Source organism: Perca fluviatilis, chromosome 14, assembly GCF_010015445.1.
Source record: "Perca fluviatilis chromosome 14, GENO_Pfluv_1.0, whole genome shotgun sequence".
Taxonomy (NCBI): Eukaryota; Metazoa; Chordata; class Actinopteri; order Perciformes; family Percidae; genus Perca; species Perca fluviatilis.
The window spans coordinates 18,345,015-18,362,258 of record NC_053125.1 but is presented as its reverse complement, the minus strand read 5'-3'; the positions used below and the strand labels follow the sequence as shown (position 1 = coordinate 18,362,258).

General features: G+C 41.2%; 1 protein-coding gene across 2 annotated transcripts in view; it reads right to left on the bottom strand.

Annotated features, from left to right (window-relative positions):
* The window catches only part of svep1 (sushi, von Willebrand factor type A, EGF and pentraxin domain containing 1), a 118,237-nt gene that overhangs the window by 63,441 nt on the left and 37,552 nt on the right, over window positions 1-17,244 (bottom strand). For both annotated transcript variants that reach the window (XM_039822748.1, XM_039822749.1), the window contains one exon: window positions 15,259-15,435. In XM_039822748.1, coding sequence (XP_039678682.1) covers window positions 15,259-15,435 — 177 coding nt within the window. The remainder of the gene's footprint in view (window positions 1-15,258; window positions 15,436-17,244) is intronic.

Here is a 17,244-nt window from a genome sequence, read left to right as displayed (position 1 = left end):
TGAGAGTCACAAACAGACTGAAAACACTTCACACCCAAACACTAAATCACACCGTCGCAGACAAAAACTCAGTCATGGAGAGACTATTTTTACTGAAACACAACAATTTCAAGATTTGAAGAAGCAGTTGTGTCAGAACAAGAGCAGATTTGTGGGTCAGAGAGGAGAGAATGCTTCTCTTTCAGAAAGCTGGCAACTGCTGACTTCCTCCATGCTTAGCCTGTGACCCTTGACATAGCGTGTGTCCCTCTTCATCACCTCCCACCAACTGGAGAGATTTCAGTCAACAGCTCTCTCTCTCTCACACACACACACACACACACACACACACACACACACACACACACACACACACACACACACACACACACACACACACACTTGAAAGATCAGAAAGTAAAAGGAAGTAGGAGGGAGCTGAAAGAGCAGTGAAGAGGGTTGGTGAAAATATCCAGAGATGGATAGGGGTCACAGAAAGGGACAAACATGTTGGATTTGAAGAAGGGCAAAGGCCTTGAAAAAGACACTGGAGAAAAGCACTTAAGATGCTCAAGGAGAATGTCATTCCACCTTAAATTCCCATGGGCACATTTGTCAGTTTAAATTATGTGTGAGAGAGAAATGGAAGCACAAAAAAGTTAAAATATTTTAAGTGCAAAAAGTCATGGCAGAGACGTTTTTTTGCCTCCAAACAAGGTGTACTTTGTCAGCACTGGGTGATGTTGGTGGCGCACACACGACCATGATTGAAAAAACCCTTAAAAAGAAAAAAAATATATCATTCTTGGCTACAGTGTGAGTTAATAGGGGTTCATTGTCGTTAAGTATATACATAACGACAATGAACCTCTATTAAGCCCCCCTAATGCGTTTCATAAAGACCAATGTGAGTATTTTTAATAAAATAAAATTATAGTTTAAACAAACTATATCATAGTTTCACAAATATAAATGAAAATTGCTCACAGTAATTTGTTTTGGAAAACAGATCAGGGAATGTTTACCATTAAATTGATCTATCAAAAGATATTGTTTTGCCTTATTTTTTTTATTAATGACTGATAAATTGATAGACTGATAAACAAACAAACCATATTACTTATAAATCCAATATCTTTTGGTTTTGAGTTCATAAAGACATCCATCCATCCATCCATCCATCTTCGTCCGCTTATCCGGTGTCGGGTCGCGGGGGGAGCAGCTCCAGCCTTGTCTTTATGAACTTTTGAGTTCATAAAGACATTCAATAATTAATTCATTACGAGAAATAATTACAGTACATAGAGCTGACATAAATAAACATCTGTACATTGGTACATCTGTGCTGAGTCTGTTTGTGTCTCCACCGTGCTGCCTGCAAGTCCTCTAGCCAGGAATCCGATCACAGCAGATTTAACAAAAGGTGTTTCTGCTCTTCTTAATCTCACTATGTAAATAGCTAATTTACGTCTGGTATCTGGAGAGATCCACGGAAAGACTGAGAGAAGAGGGGGAAGCTGTGAAAGGAAGGTGCAGGGATGATACCTAGCAGTGGAAGGCAGGAGGAAATTAAAAAAGAAATTGACAGAGCGATTAAAAAAAAGACGGAAAAGAGTTAATGACACTGAGGTTCTGCTTCGCACCACTGGCTGTTTCACGGCTCCTTGTTTTTCATCTCCTGCAGAGGATGGTCCTATTAGGCCCAGTTTATAGCCTCTCTGCCTCCTCGCTCCTTCATCTCTGTCTCACACACACACACACACACACACACACACACACACACACACACTCACACACACCCCGTGTCTGCGTTACAGCATCACTGACCTACAAACACGGCAGCAGTAGTCATCAATTAAGGCTTTTTACAGACCTATATGTGTCGTTTAATGAGGGGAGGGGGAGTGGAACGGGGCTAAAAACGTGGCGTTGAGGGAGAGACTAATATGGATTTCAACACTGCCTGTACTTTAAGACTAAATACAATCTGCTATAAAGCAAAAACTTCAAACACCAAATGACATGAAAGACTGTCTGACACCTGACGGCAGCTCAGACACTGGGCTCTTTAAAAACCAGCAGAAAAACTCCTTTTTAGGCATTTCTGGTGAGCTGCCAAATTTTCATCAGAGTTCAACATTTCATCATGTTGCTTTATTTCTCCCCAATTTCAACTATTACTTGTTAAAGGATTACTTGGATTTATCATAGATTGGGATTTATTTTCATAGCTTTGGCCAACATTTATATCCGTTATAATAACATTGTATTCACAAAGTAATAGCTGAGGGAACACGGCATCATGTTTGACGGGACAAGAAACACTTAGTGTTGCATTGTCAGACCACACTCCAGCGCCGTGTCAGTGCTGGAGTAGGGTCTGGCTACACCGTATATCTATTCTGGGATAGGGAGAAATTTCTCTAAACCAATCACAACCATCCAGGGAAGCGCTAAGCCCAATAGCGGAGATAGTGAGAAGGGAGGAACATCCAGTGTTAAGTTTTATCCCAGCAATGTACAACAGTTGAGCCAAACTAAGAGACGTGTTCGGGTGATCTGTTAGGTTGTTAACATTCAAGCAATTTAACCTGATTATCTACCACTTTATTTTGAGGTGAAAAGTAATGTGAGCACACCAGAAATGTCACTGAAAACCCCTGACTGTTAAAAAACGGAATTATCAGTTATTCAACGTTGACATTTCTGTCATGAATGAGTCTGGGAGAGTTTGTTCCTTTGCATTACAGTGCCACAAGCCTGAGGAGCTGCAGGTGTTTAGCTTTCACAGGTAGCTTTATAGGATATACAGTATTTCTTTTAGAAATAGTTGAACCCGTGGCCGGTTAGCTCAGTTGGTAGGGCACATATACAGAGGCTTATTCCTTGACGCAGAGGGTCCAAGGTTCAAGTCCGACCTTTGACGGTTTCCTGCATGCATTGCCCTTCTCTCTCCCCTTTCATATCTGAGCTGTCCTGTCTATTAAAGGTGGAAATGCCCAGGGTGCGAACTACGGGGGAGCTAGGGGGAGCTCGGCTCCCCTTAATAAGACATCGGCTCCCCTGAAAACGTGATTTGTGAAATTTTGGGGGGTCTCTAAAAATATTGACAATGTGTCATTTTGACGTGCAATTTCAGTTTTGTGTAATGTGATCATCGTGGATTATTATGTGTAAAACTGCAAAAATATTCATTCATGCATGATGGCGATTTAAACCTAATTCACTTCAATAAAGATAACTATACATGCTATTCTTGTTATGAGCATCAAGGCGTGGCGGTGCTGCGGTGCAAATTCAACTTATGTTTAGTAGGCTACATGTTAACTCAAAGATTCGCAGAAAAAAATCTAAATGTTGGAGGCCATTAATTGGCGCGCCAAGTCCTTGAAATCCATTCTGCAAGTAAGCATCATATAGCCATGGCAAAAAAAAAACAGTTTAATTAATTTTGGTTTTACTAAGAAATTGTGTAGCGATGACATTAATAGCTAATTCACCTGTTGCAAGCCCTGTTAGCACACCTCCCACCGGAGTGACAACGCAAGAAGAAGCCTCTCTGGCTGAAGATGATCCTAACCCTCTTGCTCCTCTCTCCCGTTAAATTGGAACAGCCAGCAGTGGAGAGACTGGAAGAGCCCATATACATGGCTGTTTGTTAAGGATGGAAGCTTGGGGTGCGTCGCTAAGGTCTAATTGAACGGAGGAATTATGGTATTCTTCGGTAGCCTGAGTAACTTTAACCGTTGTTCCTGTGAAGTCTCAAAGACTGCCTGATGCTTTGTTTATAGACTATATGTGGCTGGCTGTTTGCTATTTGACCTATCTATTCTTGTCTATAAAGTATAATAGGGTAAATCCTGTAGTGCATACACTTGTAGCTGTTATCTATCTTTGTAAGTCATTGTCAGTGGGCTCCCCCGAAGGCTATGGTATAGTTCGAACACTGGAAATGCCCAAAATAAAAATATAGTTTATCAGAATCAGAATCAGAAATACTTTAATAATCCCAGGGGGAAATTATTTTTGTTACAACTCCAGATATACAAACAACATATAAAAACAATATATATTATCCAGACTTTAACATATATATTAAAAACAAATACACAGTAATAATATATAAAAGATCAAATGTACAGTGTTAAAGTGCAAAAAGTGCAATAAAAAAGAGAAATTATTGTCAGTGTTTGAGAGATTACAGAGATGGGGTATTCGACTCTCCGAGGGTGGCGTTGTAAACCCAATTTATTTGCCCATTTCATTCCTCTGTAGTCACATGTTGATGTTTTGTCTTTTATTTACATAACATCAAATTAGAATATAATTACATTATATATAGAATATACATTACGGGTCATAAATCACTTTGCAGTTATGTCCCATATAAATATTCTTAATTACTGATCTTATTAGTGGTGATAGCCCCCCCCCCCCCACTCTGTCTCTCTCTGTCTGGCACTGAGCCAGTCTGATCTTTGCCCAGTCACTGAAAGCTCTCCATCCATCCACCACAAAAGATGCATGACTCCAGGGTAAGGAATTGCCCTCCCTCTCTTTCTCTCTCTTTCCACTCTCTGCTCACCAAAGAAAAACACAAGCTTCCATCCAATCAGTTTAAGCAATTAATGGGGGTTGTGGGAGTCAGGGTGGTGGTGGTACTTGACCCCCAAACACCCTCCTCCGTCTGTCCTCAGGAAGTCCCAAGCATTTGCCCCCTGCTCATAACTAAACTAAAACTGGGCCAGAATTCATGTTGAGCAACTGAAGCTTTTATTTTTGCCACAAAAACATTAAGAAACAAGAACTTGGACAGACACAGCACAGACAAGTACAGAAGCAGACAGTCTGCTGTGGTTATTGATGCTGTGGGGATTAGGATTTGTGCAGTTGGAGGAAATAGAGAGTCTTTATACGCATGTTTATGTAACATGTTGGATGAGATGGCCAAATGTGCCTCCTCTGGTAGAAATATATTTACTTTTGAAAACATTGAAGTGCAAATTACAATGACTGAGCAAACAGAAGGCCAGTGTCAAGTATTAGGCTGCTTTCATCCGTCTGCTGGCAGTGGTGCTAATGACATTTTGGTAAATGACAAGGTATCTTGAAAACTTCTGGCTGGAGTCCATGACATCTGCTGTAAATATTCATAGTCCCCAGATGTTGAATCTTAATGTTTTTGACCTCCTGAGCCTCCTCCAGTGCCATCATCAGGCCACAATGCTTTCACAACATATCAAAATGAAATGGACAGTTTGCCAGCTGAGCATAATAAATCCTTTTAGTGACTCTTTTGGCCTCTCATCCTGCAGCACCATCAGGAGAAACGTTTTGAGCATCAAAACTGGTAAGAATAGCAAAACCATTATAACATTGGTAAATTAAAGACCAACAGGCTAAAGTTTACAATTTTCAATACACCCCCAATTAAAACACTAGCTTTGTAATACCGTCTTGCCACATTGGTCTTTATGCAAGCCCTTTAATGAACTCTTTTCATGAAATACATATTCTGATGAAATTATTTTTACTACTAAATTAGTAAAAAGTAGGGCTGGGCAAGTTAACGCGTTATCGCGTTAACTCATTAATAAATTAACACCGAATTATTTTATTGCGCATTAACGCCGTTTTTATTATGTCTTTTATTATTGTAAAAGTCTGTTGCTCACAGGCTTTTATTTTGTAAAAGTCTGTGCTGACTGCTGCCGCACTTACAGGAACCAGAAAAGAAAGTAATTGGCGGATAAACAAACCAATAAACATGGAGAAGGGTACAGAACTTTTGCATGGCCATTTTCATTTTAAAGTTCTTCCAGACGGCGCAGTCGACAGAACCAAAGTTATTTGTAACCACTGAAAAGTGGTTTTCTTATCACCGGAGTACTTCCAGTCTGAAATATCACCTAAATGCAATACACACAGTTGATACCAGCAAATCATTCAACGAAACAAACAGTGGTGCGTCGGCAGACTACGTTAGATGCAGCATGTGGGAGAAGTATAGATGAACAAAGGCAAGAGAAGCTAACACATGCCATAGCCAAGTGGATAGCTACAGACTGCAGGCCCATTAGTGTTGTGGAGGACGTCGGTCTGAGAAACATTCTGAGAATCGCAACAAATGACGGCGGGTATGAGATTCCCTCAAGACACACCATCACAAGAAGAATACACGAGTTGTATGAAAAGGAGAGGACCACAAAAGCGACACCTTTACAACGTGTTACTCTCACTGGGGACTACTGGACATCACTGGGTAACCATGATTACCTCGGAGTTACAGTGCATTATATTGATGAACAGTGGGCGCTGCATTCACATGCTCTGACTGTAATGAAGCTCAGCGCAAATTCTTTCAGGAAGATGTCATTAACCCAATCACTCCTCTTTCTTCTTAAATCAAATCAGCTGTTTAGAAGTGACGCTTTCAGTTAAAGCTGCTGTAGGTAAGTAAGACTTTGCCAACTAATTTGAACGTCGACAACTTCTCAGTCCCTCCCCCCTTTCTGCTGAAGTCCAAACGGTCTCCTAAGCCCCTCCCACACAAGGGAGTTTGGAGTTTGACAGAACTGCCGGCATGTCAGACAACATTTTCAATAAGTAAACACCAACACAATGTTAACTTTACTCACCAACAGTAAAACGATGCTAACTAGCAAGCTAACGTTAGCCATTTCAGAATCATATCAGACCGACCACTGTGCAAACGTTACTATTATCCTCATCAACCTAGCTTTGTGGACTTTTGACTACTAATAACCAAGTGAAAGATAAATCATTTATGGTAATTATGTTACCTGTCGAGAAGAAATGTGGCTACATCTGCATCATTCTTCAGATCTTTAAAATCCCGGAGCTCACGCCACCTCTGAAAAGCCACCTCTGAAAAGCCACTCCAATATTCACCCGAGTTTAGGGAAACCAAAGCCGGTCTTGGGGAAATCTTTCTGCAGCTTGTGCGCGGGGAAGGGGGAGGGGAGAACGCTATATATGCGTGTGCGTGCCTGAGCAGTGATTGACAGGCAGATAGACCCCCCTGTGGCCCTGATTGGAGAAAATCAACCGGGAGCGGTGGAATTTTGCCAATCGCACTACAGACTGTAGGTGGGGCCAGAGGAGCTGGATTTTTTTTATATTACATAATTCATGTAGTTCTACTGGAACATAGGGTCAGTTTCAGCAAATATGACTTACCTACTGCATCTTTAAACCAATCAGACTTGGCCACGAAATTCAAGGGCCAATCACAGCCTTACAACTCTGCTTTAAATCTGTTCTCTCCCTGTGCTGTCAGCTGTCGTTTCAGGCAAAGTGCTCGACCCTCCACCTCCCCTGCCGCCTCCGGTCATCGTGTTTCTCCCGGCTGACTGATCCGTTACCTCTTCGGTCTGGTCTCCGGTCTCCTTCTCCGCCGCCACCAGTGTCTAGGCTCCGTCGAGGGTTATGTTCCTGTTCTCTACCCCTTTAAAAATATATTAATTCGATGGAGTCTAATCTCCAAAAGACTTTGTACATTTTATATTACAGTTGTACAATAAATATTTTTGCATATCTGCAAACGAAGTCTCTCCTGATTGAAATGAAAACAGAGGAGAGACATGCTGAAACGTTTGTGCTTCACCTCACTCTAACCGGGACATTTGGTACTGAACATAGACTGGTTATGCTACTCCCTGATAAAAGAAAAAAAAGGTCTGCTGTTATCTCAGAAATTGCCTGTTTTAATGTTATGATTGTGGCTCAGGATTTTGTGGGCAGTTTTATTTTATATATAACAAACAGGATAACAATGCCCTGGCAGTGGCAATAAGCTTTCATTTTGTATTTGCTTTGATTACACTGTTTAAGTTGAGATTTACACAAAATATTTATTTAACTGCTACTGTATAAACAAAATGCTGATTTTAAGTAGCAAAAAATTGCCGGTGCAACACGGATGTCTTCTACTTGATGATTTTATTTCTTAAGGTGCATAACAGTGACTAACGTTTCGATGTATAGTTACATCTTCATCAGAGTCCTTGTGGTCTGCAGAAGCGCAGAGAACTCCCCCTTTTTTCCTTGCTGATGTTAAGTGTTTGCAGAACAAATGTTATGGCACTTTCGTTCATATGGCAGAACATTTAAAATAAAATTGCGCTATACACTACTTTTGAATTCATTATTGGATTTTGCGTATAACAATGTGATTAATCAGGGAAATCATGCGATTAAAACTTTTAATCGTTGCCCAGCCCTAGTAAAAAGTAAAAAAATTAAAAAGCCTAGTGACCATGTACTCATCAACTTGGGGACAGAACCTGAAGACTAGCTGTAGTGTACAAAGACTGGACAAACCATGCATAATGATTGTTTCCAACAACATTTAGTCTTCTGCAGCCAGAAAGGAGCTCATATTGAATGACACAAATCTAAAGCAAGTGTGCAACAGAAAGCATTTTGATTTAGTAAGATGTACCAATGTTTTAAAAGCTCAATGTTGTCATCTTTTAGGACTACAGTATACAGTATGTAGTGTCCGTACTCTCTCAGGTGATATAAACAGGCCTGGTTCTGCACTACTGCCAGGCATCTATTATGTGTCAGATCCTTGAATGTGGTATATTTGAATGGGTCAGAGGTGTGTGCATGCGAAGCACGCCACAAAACGTGTTGATCCCTGCATAGTGTATACTTGTGTGTAAGCGAGTGTTAGCGTGACAGTGCATAAGATAATGATAACCACCAAAAAAAACAAAAAAACATTATCACTGGAGACCTCTGTAAGGGGGCGGGGGGGTGAGGCCAGAGAGTGAAAGGAGAGAAGAAAATAAATAATGATTGCAACATTCCTCCCATTTCAACACTTTTCATAGTCCTCCTTAACATTTACTGTAACAAATTCCACCTCTCTTGTTGTCATTTGAATTCTTCTGTTCAATTTATGTCCACCTCGAGGCTTCCTCTCCCGGGATCTCTCGGTCATTCACATCGAGACCACAAATATTTACAGTACAGAAGCAGTGAATGCCGCCTCCTTGCAACAGACACAGGGAAACAGAAAGTACATCCGCACAGAGACGGATGTGTTATATGTTCAGGGTCGAGTTAAAGCTCACTGCTGCCACGCGTCTCCTCTTGGGATCAAGAGGCTTTAATCGACTAAATATTGTAAACATTAAGAAATTCTTCTAGTATGAACTCTGAGGAGGGTGTGTTTTGCCACACACACACACACACACACACACACACACACACACACACACACACACACACACACACACACACACACACACACACACACACACACATCATTCCAGTCAACAGCTCATATCTTTGGTAAGTCAAAGACACCCATCAATAAACAAAATATTGTGTTCAGTGCAACAGAATCTACTCAGACTTAAATGTGAGTAAATTAGGGTCTTAACTATTACTGGCATACAGAGAAAATGAACAATGATGGACAAAATAATGAAAATAAAACCTACACACACAAAATGTCCACTTACTAGCGTTTTCTAGAGCTTTCAGTGTTTTGAGTTTGCTCAGTCAGTTGTCATAGAAATGGCTCAATTGTCATGATACCATACTGAAAGGTTGTGTCTGAAATTCCATACTAGCATGCTTTTTAGCAGGCTAAAACAGTATGTGAGATTTTTTTAGCATGTCTGAAACCTTGGTATGAAACAAATAGTACGTGAATTGCATACTATTTCCAGTAAAATATTACAGTATGCAAACAATGGACACTACGTTGGCATAAATATCCCACAATGCAATGCGGCACACATGGTCATAACCGATAAGCAGACAGCGACCATAGCCACCAGTGATACAATGCAGTTGGAGGTTCTGGAAAAAGCTAGTAAGTGGACTTTAAGATTTTTTTGACAAACAAAATATTGCTTAACATTTTAAAGAATAGCCACAGAAAGCAACATTAGCATTTTTATATTGGCAACTATTAACCTGAATAAACAGCTGTATCCTAGATGATAATAACATATAGTAGATTACATTTCTCAATATAGCATCAAATAAACTGTAAGGTAATTTGGTCTATTCACTATTCACAATTAATTAAAATGAAACTGCAATATAATAGTGTGTGAAGCTCCTTCTTTTTAATGTATTGAAGTCTGAAGTAATTCTTGCTTATTTAAGCAGCCAAGCAAAAGGGTGAACATTGAGAAAGATAAAATACAGTACGAAACACACACACACACACACACACACACACACACACACACACACAAAAACGCGCCGCGATATACAAATAATTTAGACATCAGAGAGATAGTATTTTATATCTCTAAATCAGACTGCAAATACTTTCTCCAAATCTTTTTCCTGTCGTCTCACTTGCCATGCTTTATCTTTATTTTTTCTTTCCTTTATTCCTTTAATGCTTTCTTCTGCCCTCTCTCCCCCATTCATCCCCAGCAGAGCTGTCTAGAACAAAGCCTGTGCTGACACCACATTAACACAGTCCAGACCTCCTGTCATTCACTCAGGCTACAGAAGAGGCTGATAAGCCAGAATGTGTGACAGGAGGGATACATGTTGCCCTCATGCACCCCCACGTCTCTCACTCCATTTACCTACTTCCCCATTCCTGTGGTGATCCTCCGTGACGCGGATATTGTGAGCTTGAGATTGGAATTTGAAAAGATGTCCTGTACGGCCTGTCAGAGTAAACCAAACTGTGCAGGAAACGGGTTCATCATCCGTTTCTATCTGCTGGGATTCCAGTCGTGTTTTGTGGAAGAGGCTGTTTCACTTGGCTGTCGACAGATTCATAAACAACACTGCTGTGCACTGTAGGGATTTGGATAGTGTTTCCAACAGAGCCCTTCAGCCAATGATAATAATAATCAACTGACAGGCCTAAGGTTCGGCCATATTATTTTCAGATGTGTGAAAGACTGCTAAATGTAAAACAAAGTCCAAAAAGAATAAAACCTCTCCAAACTTTTAGTCTAGACAACGAGACCACCTTAAGCCACACACCGACCATCAAGCTTATGCAAGCCACAGCAACTTCTAACTCTGGCAGTGTATGGCTGCGTCTGCCTGTCACTCAAGAGCCCTGGCATTGCTGACGCAGACGGTGTACCCATAATTCATCAAACACCTTCATTTCAGCCAAGCCCATTGAGGTTAAAGAGTTTGTCGCGTTTACTTGTATGTTTCATGGTTACGTACTGCTCTCACCACAAATCTAATTGGTTTTGGAGCCACTAATACTTCAAAAGAGCCTCATAAGTTATTAGAGAATAAAGCCTTCAATAAATGTAGTGCTCAATAACATATATGACGGTATTTCACACCACTTAACAAAACCAAAACTGAGATGAACAAGGCTAACAGTGGCCTTAGACTGCCAACTTATCCACAACAGCAACTGCAGTGACACATGTTCCAGCACACTGCGGGTACATGTCAGCTCTATAGCATGAGGATGACGACTCCTAGACAATCAAGTGTCCACCACAAAAGAGCCAACTCCTCTCCCATGAGACATTGTTATATGAGTGAGTGAGAGACAGACAGAGGAAGCCGTCCTCAGTTGCGGTTGCAGCGCCTCGCTGTGTCCTTCCTTCCTCGAGCCAGCTGAGCCAACTCTGCAGTCTGCTTTCTGCTATTAATTAAACCATTAAAACAGATTAATAAGCAGAGTGGGGCTCCAGTCTCGACAACATCTGATGAGAATTAGGGAGAAGTGCTTTTTGGCATGATGACCCCGATGCCCTTTCCTTTAGCTCTCACTTTGCTCTCACTTCTTTTCTCTCTGCGACTCTTAAACTCTTAAACTGATCAGTATTACTTAAAGTTGTCCGTCGCTCAAATGGCCTTTTGCCCTCCTTCTCTGCCTGTTATCTTATTCTAGATTGAAAACATGTGGGTACAGAGAGGAAGACCTAGAGGGCAAATACAACCAGGATTATGGCCCATTGTTTCCTATTATTAGAGCAGATTGCTGTCCAGATTTCTGACTGTTTCCTCTACGAAGCGCACTCCGCACCGATTTTCGTCTTAGTCCCTCGTTCCCTTCCACCTGCCTCCCCTGCCCGAAGGGTGAGCACTGAGGTTTAACAGCAGTTACTTAAACACAGAGACACACACACCAGCCAGTGCATCTGCAAGTCGTTCTGCTCTCCAACAATCACACAGACTAGTTCTCTGTGACTTTCGTGATTACATATTCAGTAAAAACAATGTATCAACCCTTAACCTTACACTTTAATGACTGGGACCACCTGCATGAAATTGCAACATTATGCTGTGTAACTTGGAGATTTAACAGACCAGAGAATGGACATTTAGAAAACAAATGAATGTGTCATTACACAGGCTGCTGGCAAGCACTTTAATTTGACTGTCTGCAGTGTTGAATTGATTTTAAGCAACACACTCAAACAAAACAAAATGAATGCATTGCAAAGTTTTTCAATTCCGCAGTGGGAGCTTTCAATAGAATTAGAGGATGAATGTGAGGCTTTCCCCTCAAAGAAGAGCCACTGTCTCCCCACTTCCATTCAGCAAAGACATTTCTGTCTGTGGATCATTAAAGATGAATCTCTTCTCACCTCATTATCTAATTTATTTTAGATTATTTCTATTATTTTATCTATTATTTTATAGTAGTCAACCCAACCAACTGATGGAGAGAAAACAAGAAATGTCCCTGAATTTGAATCGATGTTTTGTGGAGTTAAACACATAATGGAGTTCATTAAATCATGTGAAATTAACATATTTTTAGACTCTAAAAGAGGTTAGGGGGAAACTCTGAGGAAGATGGTAGGAAAGTTAAATGTTTGTGTTGAAGAGAAATTAAAAGATAAAGAAAAAAGAAAGCCCGCCTACATGTCATATATTTAAATTTTTCTTGACAAAAACATCTATCATTTTTAATTGTCATCTGTACATTTTACATTACTACAATTTTTTTCGGGACCCAGGGAATGATTCCATGGGCCCTGTCTTGCACCCAGCACAATTGCCTTTGTACACCGACGCATGTATCATTACTATTTTGCACCCGACGCACAGCAGACTTTTCCCTCCGCAGACTCACGTCGGTAAATTAGGGAATGTGTTTACGCTCCCGGGGGGGCGGTTCAGCAAAAAGAGGCGCCGTGTTCCGGCGCAAACGTTCCCTGGTGCTATTTTGCAGTTTCAGAAAACAATTCCGCCACAGACAAGGAAAAACCTGGTCTAAAGTCAGTGGTGCGTTATTCAGATGCTATTTTAGGGGCGCATGCTTGGCCGTAATGTAGAGTGTGCACAACGCGCATACACTTTGCTTCTCTCATCTCACGGACCCAGCAGTTCCCATTTTTGCAAACCATACATAAATACAAGGGAAAATATGACCCTGTTTTACACAACATTTCCATGAATCATGGATGTGTAGATGACATAATTGAGGTAATATTAGAGGACTTAAGGAGATGTGATGTTGAACTGCATGTGCCGATGACACTTAACCCAAACGCCCCAGCAGCAGCACGGGAGAGGAGAGACAGAAGAGCTGCATCGTCTGTAGTGAGGTAATCCCGGTCTAATGTTAGACTACATTGCAAAAATATCCATTCATCCCCTCGCGATTCAGTGAGAGTGAGCCCAAAACGTCGGGAAGTATGTTTTTGTGGCATTTCTTTATTTACATTTTGTCAAAAAGAAAAATCAATAGCAAACGTCGGTCTCCTCGGGTGTGAACCGCTCCTGGCGTGCGCCCATGGATGTATTAAGAGCGTGCGCCTAGCAAATCCGCCATTATAGCAAGTATGTGCCTGCTTTTAAAGGGAATGTGCGATAACGCTCTGATTGGTTTATTGCATGTTACGCCCAATCCACACCTATGAGTAATGTAGCTACTTCAGACCAACCCATTTTAGATTTGCGACAGGCGCAAGAGTCATTTATCCCGCCGGTATAACAGCAACAGCGCCCAAGATCCGCCCACAAAGCTACTTGCGTTTCAAATCGTTAAAATAGGGCCCCATATGTGTTTACACCACATTAATATACTGTATGCATGAACATGCCTGCTTTTGCATCTAAGATTTACTGTTTATGGTCACACACATTACACACACACACACACTTTGGCTGAAGATCTTATCTGTGACGTTTGTGTGCAACCACAAAATAATAAGTCCTAGAGCCACAACATTATAAATAACCAGTAGTAAGGAACAACAGGGTAAACCCAGAGCACTCTGGCAACAGATGAAACAGATGATTTAGTTCTTTAAATAGATACGTATGAAACAGAAGTGGGAGGCAAAGCAATAAGTTAGTTTTAAAATGTCAGAAAGATTTCCGATGCATGTAAAGAACAAAAAATGTATGTATAAGATGAAGAGGAAATTGAAGGTGGAGGAGAGAGAAAACACACAAAGACATCACTGTCTCAGTCCTCCACCTCCACGGCACATTACTGAGGCAGTTTTACTGAGCTTACACTGTGATAAGTGGACAGTCTGCTTATTTAACTTTCACACAGAGTGACCTCCTCCTGATTTGGAGGAGACGCTGACAGGTAAAGGAGACAAGGACAAGAGGAAGAGAAACTATAAGAACAAACATGATGTTTTAGTGCTGCAAACTCTGAGCAAAAACAAAGTCAGTCAGGTTGTGGAAAGTGGTACGAAAAACCTTTTACTGGGTTGGTTTTCTGCTTATTTAAACACTGTTATAGCTTTGCAGGGGCTGAGGGCCACTGCTCAGGCAAAATACTTTTTCATTTAAGTTAGACCGTCAAAAGAAGTTTTCTGTCTTTTACTACTGATGCGGACAGGGGTAGCAACTCACTTTGATGCTTCCACACAAAAAGTTGTGAATGATAATTATCAGTTCAAGATCCTATGTATCATTTTACACAAAGTAGAACACATATTTACCCATATGCCTTTCTAAACATACACACTAGCCGCTTAGGTTACAGACATTTTGGGCTGATCTACGTCTTACTTGTTCCACCTGACATGTCTTAAGGGTAAACTTGTCCAAGGTCTTATTAGGTATCAGTGTTTGGCACAGAATATTGTACGAGCGATTTACAGATAAAACCTCTCCTCAAATGCTGGCAAACTCATGAAGCCTTCCAGGTAATTGCAAACCCTTACATCACTGCTCTCTACTAATAAAAGATACATTGACAAAAAAAGGAACCTTTAAAACAATGTGAGGAAACAAGTTCCTGTGAGAGTTTACAGACACAGCTGAGATAGAGGCGATGCTGGTGAAATGCCACAAGATCCTGGCATACATCTGTCCTACCTGTGCACTCGTGCTGAAGACCCTTGCCGTAGTATCCCTTCTCACAGATGCAGTCGTACTGTCCAGTGTGCGTGCCGCATTTACAGCTGGCCATCAGGTCGCAGCAATCCCTGCCTGCTTCACAGAGAGAAGAGCAGCGCGACAGATCTTCCTGGATGTAGCTGCCCGTGGGGAGGTCTGAGGGTGGGAAACGGACACAGAGAAGCACAGGGTGCAGTAGGATCAGATTTCACTACCTGGAAATCAGACAATTTCACTAAAGTAGTCAGTTGTTACAGTAAGGGGTCACCTACTTGCAAGGTGCATGAATGAGGGAAAGCAGTCTTAAAGGGCATCTAAACTATGTATTATTACAGTATATTGGTAGCCTCTGTACAGTATGCCATTAAGACTGGCAACAGACAGGCTTTCCAGACTTCGGACATCCTTTCCTCAAGAAATAAGAGTGAACACCTTCACCACAGAAATGCATAAATACAAAATCTACAGTGCCTGCAGGCCACACATGTATTATTGACTAAAAGCAAACACCATATACTTTTTTCCAGTATAGAAATTAAGTAGTCACTAACAAAAGCCCATAAATCATTTTGCAAAGGAAGGAATTGAGACTGAAGCCAAAACTGGCTACAAGGAAACTTAAATTTCATTTTGATAAGTCAATTGGCGCCTCTTTACAGTATTTCCCTCTTATTGAGAGAGCAGGAAGACAGAGAGGTCTCTGGTGTAATTTCTGCGATTTGATGCATGGCCAGTGAGAGTGGCTCAACATGTGGCTCCACGTTTGAAAACCTGAGTGTGTGCTTTGAGGCTGCTGTCAGCAGAGGCATTGGGCAGACTTCAAGACAGACGGACCGGAGGCTGAGCTGATAGTGCGGTGTGTGTTGGCTTTCATTCTCACGGCCTTATCCTTGTGCTGTCTCACTGATCTTTACTACTGCACCTACTGTCTGGGATTTCAGAAGCTGTGTGTGAGAGTGCACATATACAGTCTGCAAGTGGATGTGTAGGATTTATAGCTTTCTACACACTCAGAGCTGTACTCAGCTGTGATATTTATGGTGTTATTTAAAGTTTTAAAGCCATGACTGAAACCCTCTTTTCACCAAAGTGTGGGAAGTCCCCCTCAAGTGTGGGAAAAGGGCCTCACTCTGTTCAATCTGTATGGAAGTGAAGCCTTGAAGGCTGTTGGCAGTACATAAGAGACCATGTGAAATGTACGTTGTCAGATTCCATTTGAAATATTATCTGCTTCCTTTTATGTAAACTTTAGGGTCAAATCTTTAACTTAAGAAATATTGCTAAAGGTCAAATGGTGATAATGGGAGCACTGAGGCTTTAAAGACACAAAGAGCTCTGCGGTAGCTTCAACTTCAATTTACCAAAACACAGGGTTTGATGTATCTTTCTTGTGCAGCAAAAATGGGTGGGGAACTATTTAAGGCTGTGAAGTGAGATTGCAGAGTTTTTTTTAAAGGTCCCATATTATGCTAATTTTCAGGTTCATATTTGTATTTTTGGCTTCTACTAGTCTATATCCTTGACGTTCCACTTCGGGATTTCTCCGTTGCCGATGGAAAATTCGCCGGATTTCACTCCTTTAGGCCAGATATCCTTTGTGTTGGCATTTTAAACTCCGGTCGAATCATGAGGACTATGGTTAACCTCTTCTCAGCTAGCTAGACTATCTGTCCAATCTGAGTTTTCTGTTGCACGACTAAAACTACTTTTGAATGTACGCATGTTCCACCAAAACAAGTTCCTTCCCGAGGCTCTTGTGATTGGTTTAAAGAAATGCCAATAAACCAGAGCACATTTTTCTCTCATCCCGGAATGCTGTATGGACTAGCCAGACCCTCCTCTGCAGCGCCACGGTGGAGGAAGGTCTGGCAAAGCCAGACTAGGCTTCTACTAAAACATGTTGACATGCTTTAATGTTCAAAAACCACATTGTTTTTCTCATGGTGTCTGTCTGAATGTACCGGT